Here is a 17,972-nt window from a genome sequence, read left to right as displayed (position 1 = left end):
ATGTGACGTGAGCATACGAAGATGGTGGAAGTTTCGTCTTCCGAGAAGTGAAGCCCCGACTGAAATCCAAACAGTCTGCATACTGAGGGCTGCGAGTTCACTTCAGCGTTACCACCTTTGTTTTACACTCTCCCTTCGGACCCAGGTAAGCGACAGAAGCCAACTGCTAGATGTCCCACTGGTGCTATTTGACAGAGCCGCTGGACTTTGGGATTTCCAGCCAACCATGATGATAAAACGAGCTAGTCGGCTAGCAGGTAGCCAGGCTCGGATGGCAGCAGGTTGTCAGAACCGGTGGCCAGCTGACATTCAACACGCACTGAGAAACTCGCGCGGAGACACCGCCGCATATACATAATTTACTGTTTATCGTCAGTGCACTTCATTAGCTAACCAGGACATACTGTTCCTTACTGTACGGCTGACTTGAATTAGCGTTAGCTCGGTATTTAGTCCTAGTTGGATTAAATTGTTTGATACTCTCCACCAACACATCTTATCTTAGCATACCCTAAAGAGAATGTAGAAGGATAATGGTTACAAAAACCTTGTCGTTAGTTAACGCAGTTAGAATCAAAATAATTAACTTAAAGAGTTGCTTTTCCTCAGAATCCATATAATAACTGGTAGTTCGGTGTTGTTGCGCGTTGTGGTAGTTTCATGCTTTCTGACGTCATTGTAGCTATTATGGAACGCATTTCCTCCTTGTCTGGCGTCCAACAAAGACTTCAGCAATTTTGACTGCAAAGTTTTGAGTCACTGGAAAATTTTAGTTATTTGGGAGAAACAGAAACAAAGGAGGAAAGAGACTGTTGTTGTTGTTAGTCATCTACACCTTGGGAAGGTTGTTTGTTGTTGGTCTTTGTCCTTGTGTGTCACTCTTCTCTACCAGCAGTATCAAATGTTTAGTAACCTACTGACTGTCAGCTGTTCAAGTTTTCCTGTTTTCTTAGGTGGGACTTTCAGTTAAATGTCTGAAAAATAATGTTGACCTGAATGAAATAAGTTATGTTTGATTTTCACTGGATTTTTAGTAATCCAGTGAATTTTGAAATATTGTGTATTTCAAAATAAAAACCAATCAAGTTAAAAATGACAGTGTGTTACCTCTCTAACATCAAATATAGGCAGCACTCTTAAAGTGTTGCTTTACTCAATAATAAAACATGTTTGTCCCTCATACCCTTGGCCATCTTGAAGCTATGTTTGAGTGACATGCATGATTGTTTTGTATGCATAGTCATGTTGTAAACAGTTTGTAAGTTAAGTAGTTTAGAGAATAAGTTTAGGGCTAAATTTGGGTCTTTAGGGAGGTTCAAGTGCACAACACCCTGTAAAAGAACACCCTCAGAGCTCGATAGAAAAGGAACTAGTTCATTTTGGGCTCATATTCAATTTAAAATGCCTGACAAAAATCACCAACCAAGTTACCGGCCTGTCTATTATGTTATTTAGTTGGTAAAAAAAATGCCAAGTCTCGTCAGTGCAGAGTTTAACATTCAGCGAATACCCCCCTCTACGAGACGTCATCAGTCTGCTTGTGCGGCTGCAGAGTCAGCAGTTGCAATTAATTATTGACAGAGACTAAAGCAGTCGCCAAAGTGAAAGTTTACCCAGGAGCTCTTGGCGTTCTTCTGCTCTGCCACGTGTATGCTGGATGAGATAGACCGAGGAATATGCATTATTTAGTGATGCATCAAGGTAGCAGACCAGATGACCAGATTCTACGAAAGATCACTGAACCTGATTCCCATGCCAATATTTACCTGTCTTTTCTCTCTATTTGACACATTTGTCAGTGCTGTAGCTTAGTTTGTTTTTTTTGTTTTTTTTAGCTGTGAAGCAAACATTATTTAACTGGTGTTTACTTATTTTAAAGGGAAAATTACCTTTCCAGTTAACCTTGTTTTTAGTGCTCCTTAAAATCATACTCTGTCACAGCTACAAAGGATTTTGTGATAACGTTTCAGTGATCCACAACAGAAAGCATAAACATCACGTGTTGGTGTCAGTTCCTTAAGGTTTCTCTTTAGAGCTGCCACTTTACAATAATGCTTTTAAAATTGTAATAGTAATCCATCACAAAAGAGGCAAAGATAGTTAAGTTTTATCATCAGTATTGAGCAGTGAATAATTGAAGCAGTCCCGAGTGTATGTTTTTCTCACTGTTTACAATGATCAATGATTTGGGTAATACACCATAGTGGGTATTTTGTGGTCCTTTATGGGAGAATGTGTAGAGAATCACTAACTGAATTAGAAATTTATGAGTCGGTTAGAGGGAAAAATGGTATGGGCTCCAGCCTTTATGATAAGCTGGTATATGTAGATAATGATGCATGAATGGTTAGAAATCCAAGTTACAAGACAAATAAAGTATTTACTTTTAGAACAGCAACCTTTTTGTCGGCAGTTGTACAGATACTTTTGTGACTGTTTGTGGTCAGGCTTATCTTGCTCACAGACACAGAGCAGGACTTGCGCAATTTGATTTCATTTTAGATTCAGTTTAAAGCTGAAGATGCTATGGTGATATGTTGACAAAATGTCAATTAGTACAACTCAGCATTTCACAGACTACAGGCCTGACCTTTGTCTCCTTTTACTGCTTAAAATGATGGTGAAGCTTCCAATCTAACAAGTAACTCTGCCAGAGTGGCAAGCTTGTCTGGCTTGGTGTTATGAGTTTACAATCAGTGTGTTCTCCTATTGCTAGTTTGAATGCAAATGTCAGTCATGGTTTTTTCGTCGTGGTGTTTTTTTTGTGTGTGTGTGTGTGTGTGTGTGAAGGAATGACAATTCATAGATGCAACCACTCCATCTATTGAAATTTATGCTCCAGATGAGTGTTGTTACATTGCACTATGTTCATTTAGCAGATCATTTTTCCCTAAAACAACTTACATTAAAAATTGTAAGTGAAATTTTAGTAGTATTTCTTGTAGCTGAAGGCTACATGGGGTATTATGGAGGCTCGGTGACCTGTTTGACCTGATAAAGACCGGAAAGTTGACTGTTCCTGTATTGTGACTAAAGACAGGAAAACGATTGCTTTGTTGTACGGCTTAAAACTGATTCATGCTTCAAGTGGAAATGGATGAAAGCGAATGTGCACAGTAAAATGTCGACAAGACAATTGTACATATGGGAAGTGTACATGAGATCTTCATTTTCAGTCTCTCATAGAGACTGGTTGATTGTTATGCAGTCAGTAGATATTGTTTACATATTTACTGTTCGCATTGGCAAGCTTTGGGGATAGGATGGTAATACACACGGCCCTTAATTACTGAGTTAGGGATTTACAGTAATATTGGAACATCATCTGTGTTGGCTGATAAAGGCTTTAAAATGAACTTAAATGTGTGCATATATCAGCATCAGCAATTGGTAAAAATGAGTTAGAAAATATTCACAAAAATCCAATATTCCATCCTTATATTTAGGTGTTTACTTAATAGATAGAATTGTAATTTTCTTGAATATTGTGATCTAAATATATTGAATGTAAATGATCTAATATGTATGCTGCATGTTGTCACCATACTGATGATGTGTTGTTTGTGCTGCAGGCATTCATTCCAGCCCTATGTCATGGACAGTGGAGTGACCAAGTCAGGCACTTCCAATGGTTATCCTATGAAAGCACAGCTACAAATCATTGGTAAGTCTTCGGTCTTTTCGAAATGGACGGAATCTCGAGTTAGGTTTTGTTTTTTTTTTGTTTGGGGTTTTCTTACAGTACAATCTGTCTTTTACACAAATATTTTAATAATAATTCACCATAGTTCATTTATAACAATACATTGATGATGGCTGAATTCCATTTAGCTGCTTTAGTTTCAGGGTCTTGTTATTGTAGATGCTGACTGTCATGGCTTACATGGACACTTAAATGCCTTTTGTGTTAAATCATGTGTTGATCATCCATCGCCAGACAGTTTGAAATAGTCGCTGCTGCTGCTTCACCATTTAAATACATTTTTCACTGGTTGAAATTACAGCTGGTAAAGTTTGCAGTGATATTCCTCTGTTCTTCTTTTCTGTTAGTAATGTGTGCTATTTAAAGTATTTCCTTGTTCCCGAATTGTTGTTTTTCTCTCTTCTTTTTGTACAAACGTAACTGACTGTCTGAATCAGAGTTCCTTCTCTCTATCTGCCTGTTTCAGTGCTATCAGCAAAACTGAAAGAGAACAAGAAAAACTGGTTTGGTCCCAGTCCGTATGTGGAAGTGACAGTTGATGGCCAGTCCAAGAAAACTGAGAAATGCAACAACACCCACAGCCCCAAATGGAAGCAAGCACTCACTGTGTGAGTCAAAGTCTTGCCAGGATTACTAATGTGACACATTTATGTTCATGAGAAGTTAACTACGGTACTCTGTTCTGGTCAGACCTTTGTCAACTAGTACTTAAAATACAAATGTTCTGTTTTGTTACCTGCATGTTTTGTAGATCTGTTTTGTTACCTGCATGCTCAGTTTCGCCACACATGACCTAGAAAATGTTCCTCAGGCAATTTACTCAGCTTTGATAGTTATCTTACCCTAATTATTAGTCACTGTTACTCTCCTGTGTTAAATGCCACCAGTCTGGTATTCCACTAAGTTCAAAACAACCCTGATTGTTATTTACGAAAGCTTCTTTTTCAGATCTCAACCTAACATGGATTTTATTTGCGCACACATTGTTTTAAGTTTTAACTCTAAAGGTTTGAAAGGAGCTGTCTGTACTTTTTTTTGTTAAAATCCTGTATTAGTACTTGTTGAACTAAAGACTGTTCAGGTAACTCAAACTATTATCCTCTGGTAACTAGCTGTTAATGATAAAGTACAAGAAATATTAAAGGTTCTATGGAAAAGTAGTAGCAGTTTTAATAGTATGTTTTAATGTTGTTATTAAGCTTATAAAGAAAACACACACAAGCATACAACACATGGTAATCACTGCCTGTGCTGCTGGGTGAAGGACAGTTCAGCACAAGACTTTTTCAAGTCTGTTGATGGCCTAGTGTAATAAACAGTGGTGGCTGTTTAAGAGATTGCTAATGTTTGAATGAAGTGATTAATGAAATGTGTGTTGTTATGTGGAGTTTGGCTTTGAAGGGGAAGCAGATCTGTAGCATTTGGCATTGCACACCAGAATTTCCTCAGAAAACTGTCCAGGCCTTGTGGAGTTTCTCCAAAACATACAAAAATAGACCCCCCCCCCCCTTATAATTGTATCAAATTGCGAGTGTAACATATGAGCTTGCTCAAGATGTCTTGCCTGCAGCAGTTTTCATTCTGAATGAGTCACCAGGACTTGGTTTTCGGGAAGGGTTGTCTCTGTAGCGCAAATCTTGATTTCGATATAAAGGTATGTACAGTTTTAAGAATAGATCTGCTTTCTCCATGTCGTTAGCACTTACAAGGAAAATGTCACATTGTGGTGAGACAGTGCGTTCAGTTCATTTACATGAATCCTGTTTTTAAACATGTGCTCTCATACCAAATGACTTCCTGCAGTCCAACATATTCTCATATCAGATATCCTCTTAATTTTAGCCTGACCAGGATCTTCTGCTGTGCAGAACGACCTTCTTAAAATAGAGCTCTCCCACACTTTCCCTTGGACCCATAGGGGCAGAGTGTATTATGTAACAAGTGTTTACTATGGGTTGTAATCGGACCTGTGCCCATGTGTCCACAAATGTTTTTTCCTGGGGTCACTGAGGGTGTTAGCTAAACAACTGGCATAGTGATGGTTACAGATACTTGTCCCTGAATAGCTTCTAAACTTTATTGTCTGTGGGTTGGTTTCGCCACAAGACCCTTGCTATTCACACAGGCTGATGGACTGTAAACTACCAGCTAGAGTCAGTTTTTTATCTGAGAACCGGGTTTTTGAAAAAGGACCCTGAAACAGTGATGCGTCATCTACCTAAAAGATCAATAAAACTGTTGAAGTTGTTTTTTTTTTTTATCCTTGTTGATATCAGCAGCACTGCTTTGTTTCACAATATCATTTAAACTAATTGCTCATAAAATTGGTTACACATGCCAGGTGGTTGGAACTATGACATCAAGCTACCTTTGTTCTCATTTTATAAATTGTTTTTAAGAGGATTGCAGAAGATAAAGAGGCAGTGAACGGTCACAGAGCTTTAAACTGATGATATGTCTGTGAAGTCCTGATAGTTAAACCCTGAAGGCCTTTCAGTAATCAGATCCTCATTGGACAAGAGCAAGGCATCGTTCTTTTTGTCATCCAATAGTATCAATGTCTTGCACGTTTTAGCTGAACTGTTTGTCTCAACAGGATTGTGACTCCATTCAGCAAACTGGTGTTTCGCGTGTGGAGCCACCAGACCCTGAAGTCAGACGTATTGCTGGGCGTGGCCATGCTGGATGTCAGTGACACTCTTAAGTCTAACGACATGAAAAGTGAGTGTATGATACACACAGCTGTCTTTTTACCTTCTATTCCACTCCATAGTTTGGACTTTCTTTATCTCTTTCCCAAGCCTGCTCTGTGAGGATGTTGTAATTGACATAGATTCGGTACTAAGCCTTGTGTAGCTCTGAGAGCTGCAGTGCTTTGTGAAACTGTACAGTACTAATTCAAACATTGTTTTTCACCATTTTTTGTGTAAAACTTTACATTGTCCTCTATCGTCTTTATTTAAGGGATAGAAAAAATATGTTTTTGTAAACTGATATCTTGGATGCTAAACAGTGCATGTTTTAGTATACCAAAATGTGTTGAGGGTATTCCTTTTGCTGTTGATGAATCATTTAATGTGAACTAGCCTGTTGTTCTTTCATTTGTTTGTAGCTGCCATCACAGCTGCTAGAAGTGTAAAGACCTGTCAGGTATTGATGAGGTATAGTACGGGTTGATGCGACTGTGTTTCATCGGTCAAACAAAATCTAGAAGCAAGTTGAGGCTATCAACAACCTGACAACTTGAAAATGCAGATAGCATTTACAAATGTGGTTTATCAGACTCTTTTCTTTTTTGAATTAAAAAATAGATCAGTTCACTCCACTTATTGTTTTTGAAAGAGTCTGCTGTTTTTTGTCACCCTCTTTTTCCCTGGTAGATTTTTGGACTGTTTTGTTTCTCATAAAGACTCCATTGACTCACCCTGCCTGGCCATTTGTTATGCATGGACCCTGTCCAGGAGTGGAGAACTCTTTGTACAAAATAGAAATCCCATTGCAAGAGCTGATTGATGTTCCATTACAGACCTGGATAATGCATGCTGATCCCCATAAGTTTGACATTTAAATGACTTTTAGATTTGAACATGTTTTGTGTTTGTTACAAATGAGCCCCTGATTATCTCAGATTTAATGGTGTTCTCTTGTTCCTCTCAATTTTGTAAATCATTTATTGTAATTTGAATTGTAATGTATGTCTACTCTGAGCCAAATAAAACACTACTGGTGTGGTTGAGTAGCTGTGGCATTGAAGATATAATAGAGAGATGGTATTTAGCTAAAATCATAATCTCTGAAGTTATTTCCGAATTCTTCAGGCATTCTTTTTTTGGACAATGCTGTGCTTTGTGGCAACAGTCTACGGAAGGTCGTTTTCTAGTCCAGCATGACTATGACCTAGTTCACAAAGCAAGGCATGGTTGGATGAGTTTGGTGTGGAAGAACTTGACTGGCCCACTCAGAGCACTGACCTCAACCCCATCCAACATCTCTGGGATGAACTGGAACGGAGATTACAAGCCAGGCCTTTTCGGCCAACATTAGTACTTCACAAATCCTCTACTGCATGAAAGGGCAAAAATTCACACAGAAACACTACAAAATCCCATGGAAAGCCTTTCCAGAAGAATGGAATCTGTTAAAGTCCCTGTTGGTGTAATGATCCCAATGTCCCAATATTTTTGTCATAAATGCTCCAAATCTGCAACTGAATGGGAAAAAATTCCCACAGAAACACTTATGGAAAGCCTTCCCAGAAGAGCGGAAGCTGTTATAGCTGCAAAGCTATCTGTGTATTTTAGAATGTGATGTCATTAATCATGTCATTAATTGTGTATTTTTGTTGTTTCACTGTAGTCTCTGAAGTGGTGCAGACTTTACAGCTGTATGCAGACAGAGGCCAGTCAGATGTGGTGGGAGACCTGTCTGTCTGCCTGGACGGCATGACCGTCGACCCTGAGATGTTTGCCACGGCCGAGGCTGACCGTCACAGTGAGTCACAGTGCAGACACAAGCTGGATAAATGCGGGCCTTTTTGATCATTTTCAAGTTTAATTTTATTCATGGATAATTTAATATTCATATTCAGTGATTCACCATTTGTAGTCATTTCAACTGTAAAACATTCTGTCCTTTTCTAGTCAAAACACAGTGCTGGGAAAAAAAGTGCACTTTCAGAAATAGTTTCCATTCCTTTAGTATTATTTCTTCGTCACTTGTAGTTCAGCAGTGTGGGATGATCAAGCACAGCTGCATTTATGTCAACAGGGTTTAGTATACTCACTAACATGATTCATTTTCACTGTTGTGTGTTTTTATGTCAGGTACATCAAATGGAGAATCACAGCCAAATGGAGACCATGTCATCAGGTACAGTATCTCTTCCCATCTGCAGCTGAGTTTCACTAGTGTCACATTTCTAGATTCAGTTTCTTTTTTGCTACTTAATTTATCTCAACCACCCGCCCTCCCCCACAGGCAGAGTCGAGACAACTCTCCAGCTGTGGATGGTGTGGAGCACCGGTCTTCTCCTTGCGGACGGAGATCAGTCAACAGCACAGGGTCTCCCTCAGTGTCATCAGGGGGCTCAAGGCCTCTCCGACCACCCAGGCCCTCCAGACCTCCTCCTCCAACCCCCCACAGGCCCACCTCTTCACCAGGTCAGACGTTAACAGAGTGAAGTGAAGACACTTTTCAACTGAGAGGAAAGTTCAGTTCCCGTTCTTTCCACGCTGACCATGTGCTTTGTCACAATCTAATGAATGTCAAATATTAACTCTAAGGCTAAGCTAACTCAACATGCACTCTCAGTGACATTTTCTGTGCAACCAGAAACACTGCAGCACTGACGAACGGCATCGATAATTTGTCGGCGAAGAGAAAAATTGGTCTTTCATTAAGTCTGCTCTTGTTCCTTTGCCAACTCAAGTGCTAAAGTCAGCACAGTTTGATTAAAAACAATATTCTTTTATGTGCCTCTTTATGTGTCTTTCAGATCTATGATTTAACTGTGTGATGTCTGATTCTTTCCTCAGCATCTTCCAGCAATGGCTCTGCACCAGCTGATGGCAGTGATGGTCAGTCCGGTTCTGATACGCCGGTTCGAACACCAGCCTCAGGACCATCATCAGCCTCAGACTCAAGTCCATCGGCAGGCTCAGACAGAAACTCCACATCAGCCTCCGGCTCTGGAGCTGCAGCAACCAGACAGCCAACCAGCAGTATCACCCCTGCTGCCACGCCCAGGGTTCCTGTTGTCAACCCTGGACCGTTGCCCCCTGGGTCAGCCCTCTTTTTGTTCTCATTGCAGAAGAGCTGTTTGAAGTTTTGTTTAAAGAGTAATTATAACAAATGCCACAATTAAAGTTAATGTCTCATTAACATGAGCAAGTGACAATAATTTTCTTTCATTGTCATCCTCAGCAGCAATAGTATTGTAGTGCCCAGGAAAAACAGCTGGTTATACGTTTTGCTTCTTTGTGTAATTTTCAAAGGAACAGAGTGAAAGCTTTAAAAACACAAACTTAATCAACAGAAAGTGCGACAAAAATTCAGATTCAGAAAGTCAGTCACTCACAGGAATTTTAGTGTGTGTTAAAAAAACTGGGTCATCTTTGAGCAAAAAGTCAAGTTTGTCAAGGTCTGGGATAATCTTCATTGCAGCCCAACAAAAATGCAGCACGGAGTCAACATTTAATGAGCATTTATCAGGCCATAGACAGATAGATGTAAGTGTGTGCACACAAAGATGTGTGAATGTGGGGACAACAGTGAAATGAGTTTACTTGCTTGTCTGTAGAAAACAACAAAAGGGAGTCTGAACATTGATTTTATCAGTGAGTTTGTCACTTATGGCATTTTACAGTTTTAAATGTGGTTGTGACCACCTTGCTCTGTTGTCATGACCATAATTACTGCTGTTTTAGCATTGTCATTGTGACAGCACTGTGAGCTTCAGCGGCTGTTTGTTGCTTTTCTAGTACAATAACTCATGTGGTGAAAGCTGGTTTAAATCCACGGATAATGTAAATGGTTGGGGCTCTGCACCACTGCCTAATGTCCTCAATATTATTGCTTTTTTTTGATTTTTATTATCTAGGTGGGAGCAGAGGGTGGATCAGAACGGCAGGGTTTATTTTGTCGATCACGTGGAAAAGAGAACAACGTGGGAACGCCCTGAACCATTACCCCCTGGGTAAAAACTAATTTCCTTTTGAGCTTTGTGTTCTTGAATACAGATAACAATCTTCTTTTTACAGTTTATAAGGTTCTTATCTGGTAGGAGATTACATAAGACCATGTTGAACAATATGGGTACTAGAATACCTGCCCTGTTTTAAGATCCAAATGTCAATCACTCCACATTACATTAATTTAGGTGAGGCTTTATCCAAACCTGATAAGTGCATTCAGCTATACGGATACAACTGAACAGCAGCAGGAATCATCCCAGACCACCAAACGCCATCAAACATGTTTCATTGTATCAAGTGCTACATTTCGAACAATAAATGGTGTGTATTTTATTTATTTTCAATCGAACTTCATTTATGGACCACGGTGCAGTCTGAACATATGAGTTTTCAGTCTTAGAAGATGTGTATGATTTTCTACTGTCTCAGTGGGGAGCTCGTTCCACTGTTTTGAATACAGCAAACAGATTTTGTTGAGCGGGAGCTGGACCTCCCTCATCAAGAGGGAGTTATGAGCCAATAAGTAACATTTGATCAATAATCCAAGGTGGACTTCCCACCCAGCAGAGTGCCTCTGCTTCTGCCAAAATTGCAGCAACATACAAAGAAATCTCACTTTGCAAATTGCTGATGTTACTGGGGCCTTAGTGTAATGTTAGTGTTTCTGTATAGAAATATACCTAATCCCATTTCATAGGCAAATCATCAATATCTCATTTTGCTGTTTGTGAGACTATCACTAAGGCATTTTACTCTCTTGTCTCGTGTAATTTATTGAGGGCCTCATGTGGCTAGATCCTGTGTCCTGTTCACCCACCGCGTTAATCATTTATTTTACTAGATATTTAAAATCAATGTGATAGATTAACTGGGTTAAATGGTGCATAATGATCCTGTTTCTCCCTTTTGTCTTCCCTTGTTTCATTTGTCTCTAGCTGGGAGCGTCGCGTCGACCAGATGGGGCGGGTCTACTTTGTTGATCACATCACGCGAACCACTACGTGGCAGCGCCCCACGATGGAGACGGTGCGTAACTACGAGCAGTGGCAGCACCAGCGCAGCCAGCTACAGGGTGCTATGCAGCAGTTCAACCAGAGGTTCATATTTGGGGTAAGCCTTCCTCTTTGTAATGTAATGCTGTTCAGTGATGTAGGAATAATCTGGTATATGGTGACTATTATTGCCTGTAGCAAAAGAGAAGAGGTGAATTTACTTGTATCAGTCCCAGTTAATTTACAGCTCAGAGTACGTATTTATTGGCTGTTGTAACATGTTTATGTCTGCAACATTAATGCTGAATGTTAACCAACTGGCTTAAAGATGTTACTTTGTTTCAATCTGATGTTTGTCTTTACAACTGACCCCTCCCTCATAATATGTACTGTTAAACAATAGTAACTCCATTTACTTGTGCATCAAATCACAAATACAAACACTGTACCTTTACATGCTTTTTATTCATTTGAATCGTTCTGCTTGTCTGCTGTGTAGCTACAGGACCAGGTCTCAGCCACTCAGAATAAAGAGTATGATCCCCTTGGGTCTCTGCCGCATGGATGGGGTAAGATCTTTAAGGCTTTTCAATTTAAATACACAGACTTCTGATACTTTGATGATATTCCATTGTGCTAATGTGTGTTAAGGTACTCCACAATACTTTTCATTTAAGAATGTAATCAAGAAGTGTGTTAAGAAGCTAAGATAAGAAGCTTTCAACAATGAATTCCAACACCAGTGTAACTCAGAGTTGTTGCTACTAACATCCCAGTGATTCATACATTCTCAGTTGTGCAGATTTACTGGATTTATTGCTTGATCTGTGGACTAATCAGACTGTGACACAGTTGTTTATTGTCTTCTGGGACCTTTTGGTTCATTGATCTCCCTCAGGGACTACTCACCAGTATTAACATTCAAGCTGTTATATTCTTAGCTAGCTTCCTCTCTTACAGCTGTGTTGATATACTGTGATACAGTATGTAATGCTCTATCCTTGAGTAAGGCAGACACATGTAGATACAAAAGTAGGTGGTGAACATCTCACTTTAAATGGTAAGATATGACAGATCTGTTGCATTGTATTTCATGTAAATTCATAAGTACATAGACTGAGGCTACTCTAGGTAGCCTGGGTGAAATTAAAAAATTCCTCCAAAATTCCATTGTCTCAAAAATGATTAACTTAAAGTAAATCTTAAATCTGACAAGGGGACACCCTGAATTTTATAAGCGCATACTTTTTGAATATGCTAATTGATGTTACTGTGTCTTCTCAGAGAAGAGAACTGACACGAATGGCAGAGTTTATTTTGTACATCACCCTACACGGACAACACAGTGGGAGGACCCACGAACACAAGGGTTAGTTTGTGTTATTTACATGAATTACATGTATAATATGACATAAATGTGTTTGCTGTATCTTTTCAGATTCTTCTGAACATAACCCTTTATTGAATGTTGTTGTAATCTCATTTTGTAGGTTGCTGAATGAGAAGCCACTTCCAGAGGGCTGGGAGATGAGGTTTACTGTAGATGGTATTCCCTACTTCGTAGATCACAACAGGAGAACGACCACCTACATTGACCCTCGCTCTGGAAAATCCTCACTGTATGTCCTCCACCATTTTGTTCACCACTTCTGCAATATCCTGAGCCTTGACAAACACATAACAGTATCGCTTATTTACATCAAGAGGCATCAGGTAATCTGATTGGTCAATAATGAGCAGAAACATCAGTTTTCTAGCACAACTTCCCACCACAGCTTTTGGAATTATTAGCAGCAAGCAAGAAGTCAGTGTGAAGAGTCAGTGTTGCCAGTACTGTACTTCCTGTGAGTTGTAATTTTTTGGGGATCTTACATGAGACCGTTAAGCTGCATACAGATCGGGCATTGCAACAAAAATGCTGACCATTCTTTTTTGTTTATGCTAAATTTGAAAATGACATTATGAACTACACAGCACTTATGCATAAGTTTGTCATGTTTTGTTTTAAGTGCTGGCTGACATAACATGTTGGGAATCACAGTGAAATAGATACTTTCCTAAAGACCAATAAAAGACACGTGCACAAACATTCAGAGGTTGCTGTTTGGTGCCCCAAACATCTTGGTGCCAGGAGACTGCACCACCAGAACCTTGCTGCTGCTCTCTGGAAGTGTTGTGGCTCCCAAGCTGGGATCCAGAAACTGGCACTATCCAGAGTGCACAGACCTAACATTAGCACTCTCCCACACCCTGTGCTAGTCGGTCATCCAGGACCTGATCTGAATGAGACCGCAAGCATTTAGCCTGTGTAACAGAGGTAGCAAAAACCTGTTCGTAGCTCTTTAATGTTTTTACATGTGTATACATGTTTCCTGTTTCCAAAAAACATTATAAAAATTAGGAAATTAAAAATTGTTCGACGCAGATGAAACAGGTTTGTGGGGAAGTGGGTACATTAACACAAAGTTAGATTACAGCAGTGTGTCATTAAATAACTGGGATGATTAAATAAACATCAGTAAAAGAGTAAACACATAAATACTAGCGTAGCTTCTTCTTGCTGTCACTAAAATTCTAGCTATCCAGCACTGCTGCATGCCAGAAATGAATGAGTGATAACAACACAGAGCTGGAGCTGCTGTTAGAATTTTCATGCCATATATATATATATATATATATAAAATAATGTTATTTATTTATTCTTGGCTTCTTAACTTGTTCTTAGTCTATTCTTTGCCTTTCTACTAAGTCTGTATCAGCAGATTTTTGTTAAATGAGTCGCTGTTTTCTAAACCCCACTCTATTTTTAGAACTTGTGACGCATTATCCTAATGTGACTAATGGGTTACCTAGTGTCTTTTTCTGTCATTCACGCAATGAAACATCTCAGCTGACGCATAATAATTATTTGTGAGCATAACATGTCTTGAAAGGAAAATACTTTGGTTTGGTCCCAGGTCTGGAAAAACCAGTTTGGTGAAAGGAGATAAGAATGTCACAGTATGAACTGACAGGACCAGTAAGATACTGGCCAAATAACCAATTTACTCCCTTAAGAGAACTTCTGTGCTATAGAACTTATTGAAATTCTATCAACAATGGAGCAAAATAAAAGATGTATATCCGCTTCAGATAAAACATATGTATCGGTGCGGATATATAATTCCCCCCAGGGATCAGTAAAGTATTCTGATTAAGTACATGTTAAAGTAACCTTTGCTAAGCTTGAGTCTGTCTTTTTCTTTTTTCTCAGTGAAAATGGACCTCAGATCACCTACGTTCGAGACTTCAAGGCCAAAGTACAGCACTTCAGATTCTGGTGCCAGGTAAAAAGTAGTAGAAATACAGAACAACAAACAAGATGAATGCAGAGACTATTTACTGTGATACGGTTTGAGCTGAATGTTTTTAGCAGATTGCAGTCCCTGTCCAGTTTGTTGTGCGTCATTTCATGTTCTATTTTTATCGGACACGTTGTGGGAATTTGGTCAGACTCCCAGTATTTTGTTGCAGTCTGTCACAGTAGCTTTAAATCATTTGTTGTATTGTGTGACCACCATTTTTAAACAATAAGCAAAGGTTACTCAACATTTCTTTCATGTCTGAGGGATTGCCCAAAATCACATGGAATAAAATAATTTATTGTCAGCACAACTCAAGTAAATTATAAAATTTATGCACAATTTAGTTGATCATTACAGAACAAAATCAGTTAAATCTGTTGAGTGTATATCATCACAATAAATGCTCTATCTCAGACAGTTAATTCCCATCTTATATTAATGAATATATTATACATGTGTATTTGTACACGTGTTGTCATGTGACAGCTGAAAGCATATTTTCCCCCTTTCTCCAGCAACTCTCAATGCCTCAACACATCAAGATCACTGTATCCAGAAAAACGCTGTTTGAGGACTCTTTCCAGCAGGTAAAGTCTTACAGAGTTTGTCTTCTTTGGAAAGATGAGTTTTGACCTCAGACCATTACCTTATTTGCTATTTAGAAGATGTGCTGCACCTCTAGTTGAAGTCACATCAAGACATTCTAAAAGTCAGTTGATTGATTCTCACAGTGTTTATAACACTTTATTTCTCAAAGTGTTGTATACACTATATAGACAATAGTATCCAGACACACCTCTTTATGGGACTGTTCTTTACGGGTTGGGCTATATACCTTACTTCCAGTGAATGAAAATCTTAATGCGGAGACTTTCTGGACAATGCTATGCTTCCACTGTCCATAAAGACATGGCTGGGTGAGTTTGGTGCTGAAGAACTTGCCTGGCCCACACGTCAACTCCATCGAACACCTTTGGGATGAACTAGAATGGAGATTATGAGAAAGGCCTTTTAGTCCAACATCAGTGCCTGACTTCACAAATGCTACTGCATGAATGGGCAAACATTCCCACAGAAACACTCCAAAATCTGGTGGAAAGCCTTCCCAGAAGAGTGGAAGCTGTTATAGCTGCAAAGCTGTCTATTTTTTTAGATTGCAATGTCATTAAAGTCCCTGTTGGTGTAATGGTCAGGTGTCCCAGTACTTCTGTCCATATAGTGTATCTTGTATTTCAACCTCTCTTACATGTGGAGGCTGAAACTTAGATTTAGTCAGTGGATATTGACAAAACCATACTTTAGGCAAAAGAGGCCTGTCATACTGAGGGAATGATGCTAGTGTATTCTGTTGTGATGTTCTGATGTGCTTGGTCATGGGGAGAGGTGGACACAGGGAGGCCAAAGCTTTTATTGCAGAGACGTAGAAAATGGTTATGCCACGGGTTTCTGTCGATGTGATTAAACAGTTGAGAAACACCGTAATACATGATACAGTAATCTCACTATGAATCTGTCAACACGTCATCTCTGTTTCAGATAATGAGCTTCAACGCTCAAGATCTGCGAAGGAGACTTTGGATCATCTTTCCTGGAGAGGAAGGCCTTGACTATGGAGGTGTTGCCAGGTAAGTTAGAAAATGGCTGAACATAAATAGTTGCAAACGAGAGCTCATGCGAAAGAAGAAAATGTGGTGTTTCATAAATTTTGTTCATTGTAGTTACATTGGGCCATCATTCACCCCGTGAATATTTATCTGGATATTTTGGGTTTTTTTGTTTTGTTTTTTTGCCCATGTTGTCAGTGATTTTCAATTTGATTTTGAAAGATTATGTTTTTTAGCATGATGTAATAAAAGACTGAGACTCTCAGTTATAAACAGTCATTTATTGTTCGCCTTCAATATAATAAAGAATAAAGAAAAGTTTGACTGCAGTTTGAGAAACGACCAAGGGTGTGTGTGTCTGTGTTTGTGCTCAGTTCGGCCTCTGACTGATTCAGCACTCACCAGAGACTTCCTGTAACTTTCTAATTAAGGTGCATATCCCATAATCCCAAAAGTTAAAAAAAAATAAAGAAATCCCGGGTTCTTCCTGCTGGTAAATGGCTCTGGAGCAGAGCATAAACTGTTTATTGATTCAGAAGCCCTGGCTCTGCTAACAGCGCTGTCCTCCAGAGCTTCCTGTCTCTCAGCAGCTAAGCAGCAGCTCTGCCCCTCAGCTCAGTCCGTCCCACATAGCACTCTGCAAAGCTCTGTGACATCGAACTTTTTCATGTTGAATAATTTCAAATTACACAAATACACTTTGCACGTAAAAAATTAAAAATTTGCTTGATGTCTCGTGTGAACACAAGGTAATTATTTTCACACTGTAACATGTTGACTTTATAACAGGAGAGCTTTAAATGTCAGACAGATTTGGCACTGTCCTTTTGTGATTCCCATGGTGTACTCTCTTGCAGGGAGTGGTTCTTCCTGCTGTCCCATGAGGTTCTGAACCCCATGTACTGTCTGTTTGAATATGCCGGCAAAGATAACTACTGTCTCCAGATCAACCCTGCATCCTACATCAATCCTGACCACCTCAAGTATTTCAGGTTCATTGGACGCTTCATTGCCATGGTTAGTCATTTTCAAATGCATAGATTCATATTTACTAGTATGAAAAAAAGATGTGCTGTACAGACAAAAATTTCCTACGCAGCAACTTGTGGCAATCAAGTGATAATAAAGCAGCGCATGTTTCTGTCCCTCAGGCACTTTTCCATGGGAAGTTCATCGATACTGGTTTTTCACTGCCATTTTATAAGCGCATTCTGAACAAGCCGTTGGCCGTAAAAGACCTGGAGTCAATAGACCCAGAGTTCTACAGCTCCCTCATGTGGATCAAGTGAGTACACAGAACCATGTGGATGACAGTTTTAGAGAGATGCTAGTCTAACTTAACAGCAGGTCACTTCTTATTAGGTACTTGATCTTAAAAGAATGTCGTGTGTACGATGTTACGTGGATGGATGACGTACAGTGTTGTAACAGTTGAGCTGTAATTGTCCATGTCACTCTTTAGGGATAACGACATCGAGGAGTGCGGGCTGGAGATGTTCTTCTCCGTTGACAAAGAAATCCTGGGGGAAATCTCCACTCATGAGCTGAAACCGGGAGGAGGAGACATCCAGGTCACTGAGGAGAACAAGGAGGAGTACATCAGGTAGGTTTTGTTTAGCTTTGATTTAGTCATTTTT

General features: G+C 39.5%; 1 protein-coding gene across 2 annotated transcripts in view; it reads left to right on the top strand.

The window, feature by feature from the left end:
- The first annotated feature begins 7 nt into the window (after window positions 1–7).
- Window positions 8–17,972, top strand: part of itchb (itchy E3 ubiquitin protein ligase b) — a 22,575-nt gene continuing 4,610 nt past the window's right edge. For both annotated transcript variants that reach the window (XM_046397093.1, XM_046397092.1), the window contains exons 1-19: window positions 8–145; window positions 3,573–3,664; window positions 4,170–4,311; window positions 6,300–6,424; window positions 8,060–8,194; window positions 8,527–8,572; window positions 8,681–8,862; window positions 9,238–9,484; window positions 10,302–10,397; window positions 11,331–11,505; window positions 11,887–11,956; window positions 12,672–12,756; window positions 12,878–13,006; window positions 14,641–14,713; window positions 15,247–15,318; window positions 16,268–16,356; window positions 17,193–17,352; window positions 17,487–17,620; window positions 17,798–17,938. In XM_046397093.1, the coding sequence (XP_046253049.1) occupies window positions 3,595–3,664; window positions 4,170–4,311; window positions 6,300–6,424; window positions 8,060–8,194; window positions 8,527–8,572; window positions 8,681–8,862; window positions 9,238–9,484; window positions 10,302–10,397; window positions 11,331–11,505; window positions 11,887–11,956; window positions 12,672–12,756; window positions 12,878–13,006; window positions 14,641–14,713; window positions 15,247–15,318; window positions 16,268–16,356; window positions 17,193–17,352; window positions 17,487–17,620; window positions 17,798–17,938 (2,171 nt within the window). In that variant the 5' untranslated portion in view covers window positions 8–145; window positions 3,573–3,594. The remainder of the gene's footprint in view (window positions 146–3,572; window positions 3,665–4,169; window positions 4,312–6,299; window positions 6,425–8,059; window positions 8,195–8,526; window positions 8,573–8,680; window positions 8,863–9,237; window positions 9,485–10,301; window positions 10,398–11,330; window positions 11,506–11,886; window positions 11,957–12,671; window positions 12,757–12,877; window positions 13,007–14,640; window positions 14,714–15,246; window positions 15,319–16,267; window positions 16,357–17,192; window positions 17,353–17,486; window positions 17,621–17,797; window positions 17,939–17,972) is intronic.

Source organism: Scatophagus argus, chromosome 8 (assembly GCF_020382885.2).
Source record: "Scatophagus argus isolate fScaArg1 chromosome 8, fScaArg1.pri, whole genome shotgun sequence".
In the NCBI taxonomy this organism is placed as follows: domain Eukaryota; kingdom Metazoa; phylum Chordata; class Actinopteri; family Scatophagidae; genus Scatophagus; species Scatophagus argus.
This window is presented reverse-complemented; position numbering and strand designations above follow the sequence as displayed.